We start from the raw sequence: 11,449 nt of genomic DNA, 5'->3' as shown, positions 1-11,449 counted from the left end.
GGTGCATATATCCTTTCTGATTGGTGTTTCTAGTTTCTTGGGATATATTCCTAGCAGTGGCATCACTGGGTCAAATGGGAATTCCATTTTAGTTTTTTGAGGAAACTCCTTACTGTTCTCCACAGTGGCTGCCCCAGTCTGCATTCCCACCAGCAGAGACACTTCTTTCTTATATAATTACTATATATAAGTCATTCAGATTTGTCTGCAAAATTATTATTTAAAACTACTCAGAGATTTTACTAACAACTGACTTTTAAAATAAGTATTAACCCCTCTAAACTTCCTTATTGGATATAAGTACTACCACTTCTCTGTTTTCTTTAATATATTAGCTTTAAATGTTTGGCCTAGAAGATTCAGGTTAAAGATGAACTTTTATACATTAAACATTTCTGTGCTTTCATTAATCACATATTTAACAAAGCAACTAAATGTGAGGCTCTGGTACGAAGAAGCCCTTTTTCTTCTGGTCACTGAAAGGAAAAGGTTCACCATCATGCAAAGCCAATAGCTATTCTCTCAGTCAGGGACTTAGGGAGAAAACATAAAGAGAACAAACTCCACACGTCAATACTAGCACTTAAGGTGGGATGAATACTAGCACTTAGGGAGGGATGAGCGGTGCAAACAATAGGAATGACTACAAAAATATACTCACAGCCTCAAAATGCAAATGACTATCCTTTAAAAAATCTTGAATTTTGTCCTTGGGTAAAATACTGAATCGAAATCGAAGAAGATCCATTTCTTGTTGAATAAACCAGCGTCTAAGATCTTCACTAAAATGGAGATAGGAAAATTACAAGTATAAATTATAAGTCCAATGGGTAGTTTAGAAGTCCACTGATTATTAAATCCAAGAAGTTTCTATGAAACAGTATTCAAACATGACCAAGATGACAATAGACAGAAGTTAAAAGTGTTCTATTGTAGTATAAAGAGAATTTCCAGGGATGGGCTAAATGTGGGGAAAGAGGCGTAATGAACATATAATTAAAATAATTAAATACAGAATACTTTAAGCTTAGCTGCATTATTATCAAATTATATAAAAGAAAATAGTTCACTGCATCTAATGTAACCACAAAATAGTCAATTACATTAGAATATAGGATATTACTTCTGTCTAAGGTGATTTCATCCATGCCAAATAAACCCAAATTTTATAAACGTACTTTACCTCTGAGTAGATTACGATCAGATAAATTTCACAATGTAACCTTTGCTTACAGCTTTTTTGTTTATAATTTCACAAAATTTAATATGCACAGTATACTCAATTTTTCAAAAGCCAACACACAAATACTATATATTAATTTGCAAGACGGATCCATAATCACATTATTGTTGTTACACAATAATGATGCTAATGAATATACAATATGATTTAGTTTTTCACCAAGGTGGTTTTCACACTGTCAGCAATTCACTTACTGCATAAATTGCATAATCTACATATGCTTTTTCACAAAAGAAAATCTCTAGGACCAAAACTGGTCAATAATTTCTAGTTATTATCTTGGGATAGTAAACAACTTAATGTTCTCATTTGATAAGCCTATTAGTAAAAAGAAAAGGAAAAGAAACTTATAAGTATGTTCTTTTGCCAGAATTAATACAAGGAAAAAAAACACCACAAAGTTTAAAAGGCAACTAACTCCTTTCCCTCTGGGTGGCACTATTGACTTATAGAAACCAAATACCAGAGGAAAATATCTTAATCTAATGGTCACTGATCCATACATCTCAACTTCTAAAAACCTGCATCGAATTCAGTGTGTACTTGATTCATTATTTCTTATAAATATTACGTTTTTTTCTGGGGCGGGGGGAAAGACAAAGTAACAAACGTCTCTTTCTAATAAAATTTCCCTCAATTTCAAATCCCAAGTGAAGAGTCTCTCCCATAAAGGTAAAACATGTTTCAACTGGCAAAGTGTTTCAGTAGGATTTTTTTGGGATATTGCATAATAAACAACTTGTTTCCAACAATCTGCTGCAACAGTGTTTAACTCATGAACCACTGGTTGCTGATGTTGTCCTGAGTTTTCCTATGTTCAGTACAATACATGTTAACTTTCCATGTACCAATGAATAACCCAAGACATCAAATATGACAGTGAGAATATAAATGTGTACTCACGACTGGCAATAAGCAAGGCGTAAAATAAAGTGAGAAATGTGATCTTTTCTTCGAGCGTCATATTCATCTTCTAAGTTTTCCTTAAAAATAATGGTACATGAATAAAATGAATGCATTAGAATAGTAAGAGGTGTAAAGTAATACTGAGTCAGCATAAGCTAATGTAAAGTAAAAGTTTCATAAACACAAACATCATAATATGTTTTGCAGGATAATGATCATTTTTCATAAGTTAGCAACCAGGTAAAACTGAGAACTGAACTCATCTCAGCAAAATCCCCTGGGTTTGAACCCAGCTATTTTCCTAACTTTCTTTGTTATCCATCCTATACCTAGGGTACTCACCACTTCAACAACTTCTTGCATCAACCCTCAACTTCTTGCTTTTCAACACTGTGGCAAAATCTAGATTCTAAATTAATCTACAGCTATACTCTGCAGTCTATTGAAAATGCTAAAACCTGGGAATTTGGAATATTGAAAATTCACAGCCTCTAACCCCAGCTGGACCTTTACCAACACTAAGGAAACTTTATCCAAGTCCAAAATAGTAACAGCAAACATGTCTTGTGCACTTACGAGGTACCAGGCACTATTTTAAGCATTTCTCATCTATCAACCCATTTAATCCTTTAAAAACCCCTATAAGGTAAACTCTGCTGTGTACCCCTATTACACAGACAAGGAAAATGAGGCACAGGGAAGTTATATAAGTTGTCCAAGGTCACAAAACTTTTAAGCAGCAGAGCTGGGATCTGACACAGCCATCTCTGTTCTCATTTCTTAGAAAAGCTGTTTCAGCTCTTCTGTTGTGTTACAGCTGGTCCTCAGACTCAATTCGCCTGGGGGTTCACCCCATGGTGCCAACAGCAATCAAGGCTCAACTACAAAAGGACAGTGCACACAGTCCACCCAGGGGTGCACCTAGAGAGCCCAGCTCAGGTGACTGCAGAGGCTGAGCCACTGGGCCCTACAGGACACTTACTACACAGGCCACTCTACCAATTCCAGGAGATAGAGCACAGGGAAACAAACACAGGGAGGCAGCAAAAATGTGGAGACAGGGAAACATGTCATAAATGAAGGAACAGAGGAAATTTCCAGAAAAAGAATTAAATGAAATGAAAGCAAGCAAACTACTAGATACCAAGTTCAAAACAATGGTTATAAAGATGCTCAAGGACCTTGATAAGAGCTTCAAGGTACTTAGTGAGAATTTCAAGGAAATTAATGAGAACATCAAAGACATGAAAAAGGACCAGTCAGAAATTAAGAATACACTAACTGAAATAAAGAATAATTTACAAGAAATCAACAGTCAAGTAGAGGATGCCAAGAATCAAATCAGCAATTTGGAATATGAGGAAGCAAAAAACACCCAATTAGAAGAGCAAAACGAAAAAAGAACCCAAAAATATGAAGATAGTGTGTAAGGAGCATCTGGAACAATTTCAAATGTACCAACATTCACATCATGGGGGTGCCAGAAGAAGAGAGAAAGCAAGATATTGAAAACCTATTTGAAGAAATAATGACAGAAAACTTCCCCAACCTGGTGAAAGAAATAGACTTACAAATCCAGGAAGCACAGAGAGTCCCAAACAAGAGGAACCCAAAAAGGTCCACACCAAGACACATTATAATTAAAATGCCAAGGCTTAAAGACAGAGAGAGAATCTTAAAAGCAGCAAGAGAAAAGCAGTTAGTTACCTACAATGGAGCACTCATAGGACTGTCAGCTGATTTCTCAACAGAAACTTTGCAGGCCAGAAGGAAGTGGCAAGAAATATTCACAGTGATAACCTACAATCAAGATTACTCTACCCAGCAAAGCTCTCATTTGGAATTGAAGGTCAGATAAAGAGCTTCACAGACAAGAAAAAGCTAAAGGAGTTCATCACCACCCAACCAGTATTATATGAAATGTTGAAGGGTATTCTGTAAAAAGAGGAAGAAGAAGAAAAAAGAGATAAAAAATATGAACAATAAAATGGCAATAAATACATAGCTATAAACAATTGAATGTAAAAATCAAAATATCGAACAAGGAATCTAATGAACAAAATAAACTGATGAGTAAAATAGAACCAGAGGCATGGAAACATGGAACACACTGACAAATCTCAGAGAGAAAATTAACTTAAGAAGATATGTATATATTTATCACCTATGGACACTGGACACAAACAATAGGGTGGTGAAGGCCTGGGGTGGGGTGGGAACTGGGTGGAGGGGGGTAACGGAAGGAAAAAATAGGACATCTGTAATACTCTCAACAATAAAGATTTTTTTTAAAGAAAAGCTGTTTCAGTCTTCACAAGTTGGCCCAAACTCCATACCACACCACCCTCCCCCCTTCTCTCTCACCTGACGACTTCACCTATTTTAGAGAAAATAAAGGCCACCAGGCTGACTTCTTCAGCTCCAAGCCTCTGTGTCCACACTGTGTTGCCTTCCCCTCCTTCTCCATGAACCAAGCATCTCTCCATTCCCCTAAAAAATGCTCATCCGTACACCTATACCTTGCAATCCCTGTTCCTGCCTCCTAAGGACCATGATGTATCAAATGCTTTCTCAGAGCATCTTCAAATTTCCCTCCTCTTCTTTATCGTCTAGAATCTTTCTGCTCCGTTTATAAATGTTTAACTATCTCCTGTCATATATGTATGTGTATATATACATACATGTATGTGTCTTCACTTGTCCCTATACTTCCTCCATATTCAGCTCTATTTCTCCCATCTTTTCAGCTGAACATCTTAAAAGAATGCATATTCCATCTCCACCTCTCAACCTCCCTCATCCAGCCACTGTCATCATTCGGGCTTCTGCCTCAATCTACGAAGAGTCCACCCAGTTGACAAATCAATGGATTCTGTATAACTCATCTTACATGATCTATCAAAAGCTTCTGAAACTGTTTGAATCTTGTTTTGAATCTTGGCTCCACCATTTACTCTCTCATGAGTTTGGACATGTTATTTTCCTTATCTGTAGTTCAGTATCCTCAATTATAAAATATGGATGATAATAGTATCTACCTCATAAGACTGCTGTGTGGATTACATGGGTGAATATATATCATGCACTTAGGACAAATCCTGGGGCACAGTAAGCATTAATACAAATGCTTGCTGCAGTCATTCCTATAATATTACTATTAATACCATTATCTTTATTATTGTAACCCCAACCTTCCTTAGCTGCTATGACACTGTCATCCTGACTGACCTCTTACCTCTCAGGCAGCTCTTTCCCATTCTCCTTCCCAAGCTCCTCCAATTCTACTTCACCTTAACTATTGGTATTCCTCACATCCTATCTTCCATCACCTTCTCTTCTGACTCAAATATTTTCCTCCAGTTCTCTCACCTACTCCTGATGATTGCAACCTTCATCTTTTTTTTTAATATATTTTATTGATATTTTTACAGAGAGGAAGGGAAAGGGATAGAGAGTTAGAAACATCGATGAGAGAGAAACATCGATCAGCTGCCTCCTGCACACCCGCTGCTGAAGATGAGCCTGCAACCAAGGTACATGCCCTTGACTGAAATCGAACCCGGGACCCTTCAGTCCATAGGCCGATGCTCTATCCACTGAGCCAAACCGGTCAGGGCGCAACCTTCATCTTAAATATATACTCCTACTCCAGCTGTCTCCTAAATCCAGACCTTTATGAATATTCAACTGTCCACCAGACATCTCCACAGGCACCTCAACTCATGTCTAGAACTAAACTCAACATCTTCCTTCTGAGTCTTGCTTCTCCTCCTGTATACACATCTCAAAATATCACCACTATCCACCTTATTGTCCTAACTAGAAACCTGAGTGTCATTCACAACTCTTCTCCCTGCAACCAGTCACTAAAATCTTTTGATTCTACCTTCTTCATATCTCTTCAATCAGTCTTCTTTCCATTCAATTCCTCTCATCATTTCCAAAGTCCTACTGGTTTTCCTCCTACCAGACATTTGCCTATCCATCTGCTAATGGCAGTCATCTTCCCAAAATAAAAATCTAATCGTATCCTTCAAGATGCAATTCAGCACTACCTCCTCTGGGAAGCCTTCCCAAACCACCCCACTCTGAACTGGGTGGTTATTTGTGCTACTGGAGTTCCTGGAGCACACATCCAAAAACAGCCATCATCACAGCATTCATCACTCTATATGCACAGGGTACATATGTCAGTGTTTGGAAACATCTAGCGGGTAGAAAACAGGAATGCTACTGGGCATCCTACAATGCACAGGACAGTCCCTGAAACAAAGAAATTAGCATCCCCAAAACATCAGCAGTCCCAAAGTTGAGAAAACCTGCTGTATTAGAATGATCTCACTACATGTCAATCACCCGCAGGAGACTGTAGGTATCTTCAGGCAGAGTCTATGCTATATTAATCTTTATGAAGGCCTTATGCCTAATATAAGACCTTTTCCACAACTGAGGCTCAGTACATGAATATATAGAACTAAATGAACATTTATTCCCCCTTTTACTTACTCTGTAAGAAAACTTGAGCTTTCGAATCTCAGCTTCCAGCTTGCTCTGGTATGACTCATGTCCTTTCACATGGCTCACACCAATATTTTCAACTGCTTTTAGCACTAGAAAAAAAAATTAATAAAAGAAAAGTATATAAATGCAAGATAATTTTTAAAAACTAAATTCAAGACATAAAATCTATGAATGGCAATTGAATAATTATTTGTTTATAAAAGATGGCACGTGAGAAGTTATTTTCTGCAAGTACATAATATAAATTATATCCTATATAATAAAAGCCTAATATGCAAATCAACTGAACAGCAGAAAAACCGGTGGAATGACCGGTCACTATGACACACACTGACCACCAGGGGGCAGACAAATGCAACAACAGCTGCCCCCTCCCCACAGGCCCCAGGCCAGCCAGGGCGGGTGCCAGCGGGGGTCCCCCGATTGCCCCACAGATCGGCCTTGATAGCTGGCCAGGCCTAGGGACCCTACCTGTGCACAAATTTCGTGCACCAGGCCTCTAGTATGTTTATAAGAAGCTAACCACCATTCATGTGTAGAAAAGATCAAGGCCCCACAGCATAATTTAATACCAGGGTCTCAACCAGGGGGAAGAGAGGAATGGTTAACCACTGCTGTACTGAGCCACTGTGGTTGAGGAATGGAAAAGGGTGTCTGTATGGAGAAAAGACTAAGCACCCCTTGTTTGTATCCCTCATGTGGAACTGCCTGTTAGGTGGTCTACTTCTATTTTCTCAGCATATACTCATCAGAAAGATAGCCCTTCCTTTCTGATGAAGCAGGGAAGACACAATAGTGAAGAAGCAGGGCCCTCCAATCACCCAAACACTCTCTAAATAGATGCTACACCCTGTTTAAAAATTCCTACAGCCCCTTGTCAATCCTTTTTCAGATGAATTCTTCTTTCATCAATACAAAGAGAGGCTTTTTTTTAATTCAAGAATTAAAAACTTCTCAAATGACTCCTGAACATAAACCCATGTCCCTCGGGTACCTCTTTTTATGGCATACCAAAGCAAACTAATAATCTCCCCCCTGCACCCCCCTTTGCTGCTCCTCTTCTGGCTATCTCCATCTCCACTAGCTTCAGCCACCACCACTACTAGAGCCCTTAACATACTAAACTATGATTATTATTTTGCATCTCTGCTTCCATGTACTAGAATACAATTTCATCAAAGATGAGAACTACAATATTCATCTCAAAATCCCTACCACCTGGAATAGAGTGGACTCAATAAATATGAACTGTCCAGTAAATAAACGAATAGCAAACCCTCAATATTTGTTAAATAATTGCTTAATAAAGGAAATATATTAGCACACTCATTCTCACAAAATATAAGTGAGATCCTCAAGAATACGTAAATTCTAATTCAAATATCACTCACACTTAACTCTATCGAAAGCAAAGTTTTCAAACTCTATCAGAGATATGTTTTCAGTAGGTGGCTGCAGGTAAAACTGAAGGCTGTGAGGGTAAGCATTCCTCTGATCGCCTGCCAACTTCAGTCTCTTCCTCTTTGAAAATTCCATCTTGTTACCCTTATCAGGAAGCACCTAAAAAGGTTGAAATGATGGAAAGTGGAGTTGAAAACAACCAACCAAAAACATAAACAAAAATAATAATACGTCTACACGCACAGAAAAAAAAAAAAAAACAGTGAAGTTCAAGGGCATACACCAAAGGTTAACAGTGGCTATCCCTGGGCGATGTCTTTCTGTATTTTCCACATTTTCTACAATACACCTTGTAAATGGTTGAGGGTGGGGGCCGGGCTGCTAGGGAAGACGCAGGTGGTGATGCTAACTTCCAGCAACATGAGAGCCAGGTGCTGGTGCTGCTCACTGAAGTCCGCGCACCTGACCTCCGCTGTCCCGGGTTTACAGGAGGTTTCCTAAGGGGCTGCGATCCTGAGCTCCTTGGAAAGCGCGGTAGGTTCTAACTAGTAAGAAACTTACTGGACCGGATCCAATTACAGTACTTCCTTCCTATCTTAATGACCCCGGGAAACAGAACTGTTTTTGAATCCAGTCTTTCAGAACTCCTGTTAGGGAGCATCCACACGTTCCGTATAAAAATCCTCCCCCCACCTCCCACCACCACCAGCCTCCTCCGGCGAAGCTGTCCCTATTCGACTCACGGGCGCCTGAGTCTCAGCCCAATAACCGACACCCGAGCCAGATCAACCCTCCGCTCCCATCGCCCGCAAAGTGCTCTCCCTTCTGTCTCCACCTGCAAGTCTGAACAACAGACTGCCGTCGGTTCTAAAGCCTCGGGAGCTGCTCTTACCTGCCACCACTCCGAAAGCGAGGAGACGCTAACGCTGACAGCCGCTTTTCCCGGTGGCGGGAGATTTCACTTAACAGGAAGCGGAAGTGACGGACACAAGTCCCGCCCCCGAATGTCCCGCCGCCGCAGCACCGCCCTGTGCGGGCGGAGGGCGCCCACCTGGACGCCTGCTGTTGCGGGGAGTTGGTAGCTCTGGGCGGTGGACGCTGGGGTGCGGGATGCTGGCGGCACAGGTTTCCGCGGCCCGAGAGGGTGGCCCGGAGGACTCCGGGGACGCAGCGAAGATCCCAGGGGATGACATTGTGGCGCTCTGACCCGCAGGGCTGGCGCCCGTCACTTTCGATCGGGGAGGTTAAAGAAGAGGCCTTCACTGACTTCATTTATTGCACCTGGACCACTATGAGGAGCTCTAGTTCGGTTGCATTTTTTTAAGAATTTTGCATTTTTCAATTACAGTTTACATTTGATATTGACTTTTATCAGTTCCAGGTGTACAGAATCGTGGTTAGACAATCGTAGACTTTACAAAGTGTCCCCCTCCCCCCGCCCCCAGAAGCTCTGATTTTTCTTGTTTAATCTTTCAAGTGGTATTACTCCATTTTACGGATGGGAAGACAGTAGCTAAAAGATGATTGTTCGTTTGCCCATCTGTGTACAGTGCGTATTTTGTTTTTCCTGTGAGAAGGCAAGCCCCATCACGTTAGCTTCTACCTTTAGTTCACTACCCTCCACCCCAGCTCCGCCCCAACGCCTGCCGCACAGTGAGCGAGCAGAAAAACATCTGGAATTAGAATGAATAAGTGAGTGCGCACACACAGAAGTCGCTCTGGGATCTACAGAAATTAGAAGAAGGCGGGCTCAGGGGGAGAAGCAGGTGTGGAAGAGGTGGGACGCCTGGGGAGAAAGTGGATCTCGGACTGCGGATCATTGGAAGTGGCGGGTAGGAGCCACACAGGCTCTGCAGTCTGCAGGGTTTTCAAGAGCTGGAAAGAAAGCACACGTGTGTCCTCTAGGGGGCGTGTCTCACCAACAAAAGTGAGGTTAGTCCGTTGGAGGTGAAGAACGCTTGAACCGTTCAAGTTTTCAGAAATGCAAAGTATAATGAAACAATATCAAGCTTCAAAGGACCTAGCCCGGCCAGCATGGACCAAATTGTGGCTGGCACTGACTTTGTGCCAGGATGTGTTCTAAGTGACCTACGTGCTAACTCATGGTATTCTCATAACCATATGAGGTCGGTTTTATTATTAACTCATTTTACAGATGAGGAAAGCTAAAATGAAGTAACTTCAAATCACATAAGTGACAGCCAAATTCAATGTCAGAGAGATTGTCTCCAAGCACCAGGGCGCTAACCACCATACACTCTACTAGTAGACAGCTGTACATCACTTTAATTCCTTCCTCCCTGTATTAGACACATAATTTACATCACCTAGTGCCGTGGTCAGCAAACCGCGGTTCGCGAGCCACATGTGGCTCTTTGGCCCCCTGAGTGTGGCTCTTCCACAAAATACCACCTGTGGGCGCGCACCGTGCAATTAAAACTTCGTGGCCCATGCACAGAAGCCTCCCTTGTCCTTTCTCTTCTCCTCTCCATGCCCTTGACCGGAATCAAACCTGGGATCCTTTAGTCCACAGGCCAACATTCTATCCATTAAGCCAAACCAGTCAGGGCTGTTTTGAAGGAAGATAAAACAACCTCAAAAAGAATTGTTTTCAATTTTCCATTGAGGGGTTATTTTAAAGCAAATAGATGAACCTGGTGAAAGGGAGAAAGGAAGAAAGAGAGTGAGGAGGGAGTGTGGGAAAGAGAGGCTTTGTAATGACTTCCATGTGAGGACAGCCTGGAACCCCTTTCTCCAACCTCATCTCCTTCCATCCTTTCTTTCACTTTATGGTCGGAAAAAATCATAATTCCCCAACTTGTACACCATTTCAAGCCTCTGGGGTCTTACTTGGACTGCTCTGTGTCCAAGTAGAGTTCTTTTTCCCTCCTTTTGGTAAGGATTCAAAACCCTCTGCCTTTCTCCTTTCCTTCTTGCAGCGGTTCTCAACCTGTGGGGCGCGACCCTTTCACAGGGGTCGCCTAAGACCATCGGAAAACACATATATAATTACATATTGTTTTGTGATTAATCACTATGCTTTAATTATGTTCAATTTGTAACAATGAAATTGGGAGTCACCACTGGGAGGAACTGTATTAAAGGGTCGCGGCATTAAGAAGGTTGAGAACACTAGGGAAAAAGAAGAGAGAAGTAGAGCTTTGACTGGTTTGGCTCAGTGGATAGGGCGTCAGCCTGCAGACTGAAGGGTCCCAGGTTCGATTCTTGTCAAGGGCATGTACTCTAGGAGAGTCTTTCTAATTACCTTTTCCTGTCTGTGTGAGGTACCCTCCCCTGGGGCCCAGTGCTATCCTGTGCTTATCTCTGTCATGGTTCTAGTCATATTGGATGGAAATAATCACTCTGATCCTCTTTTCT

General features: G+C 41.2%; 2 protein-coding genes across 3 annotated transcripts in view; both read right to left on the bottom strand.

The window, feature by feature from the left end:
- PRIM2 (primase, DNA, polypeptide 2 (58kDa)) overlaps positions 1–9,056 on the bottom strand; it is a 269,429-nt gene extending 260,373 nt beyond the window's left edge. Inside the window, exons 1-5 of one of the 2 annotated variants that reach the window (XM_005863316.2) lie at positions 8,964–9,056; positions 8,062–8,230; positions 6,656–6,759; positions 2,147–2,226; positions 662–782 (exon numbers count right to left, since the gene is read on the bottom strand). In XM_005863316.2, coding sequence (XP_005863378.1) covers positions 662–782; positions 2,147–2,226; positions 6,656–6,759; positions 8,062–8,206 — 450 coding nt within the window. In that variant the 5' untranslated portion in view covers positions 8,207–8,230; positions 8,964–9,056. Of the gene's footprint in view, positions 1–661; positions 783–2,146; positions 2,227–6,338; positions 6,407–6,655; positions 6,760–8,061; positions 8,231–8,963 lie in introns of those variants that run through there. The other variant, XM_014537315.1, reaches the window with a different exon arrangement.
- Positions 9,057–9,684: 628 nt separating this feature from the next.
- LOC106725609 overlaps positions 9,685–11,449 on the bottom strand; it is an 83,296-nt gene continuing 81,531 nt past the window's right edge. The window contains exon 6 of the mRNA XM_014537320.1: positions 9,685–9,744. Within this exon, the coding sequence (XP_014392806.1) occupies positions 9,685–9,744 (60 nt within the window). The remainder of the gene's footprint in view (positions 9,745–11,449) is intronic.

This window comes from Myotis brandtii, unplaced genomic scaffold (genome assembly GCF_000412655.1).
Source record: "Myotis brandtii unplaced genomic scaffold, ASM41265v1 scaffold176, whole genome shotgun sequence".
In the NCBI taxonomy this organism is placed as follows: domain Eukaryota; kingdom Metazoa; phylum Chordata; class Mammalia; order Chiroptera; family Vespertilionidae; genus Myotis; species Myotis brandtii.
Note: the sequence above shows the minus strand (reverse complement) of the source record. Positions and strands in the feature narration are given on the sequence as shown.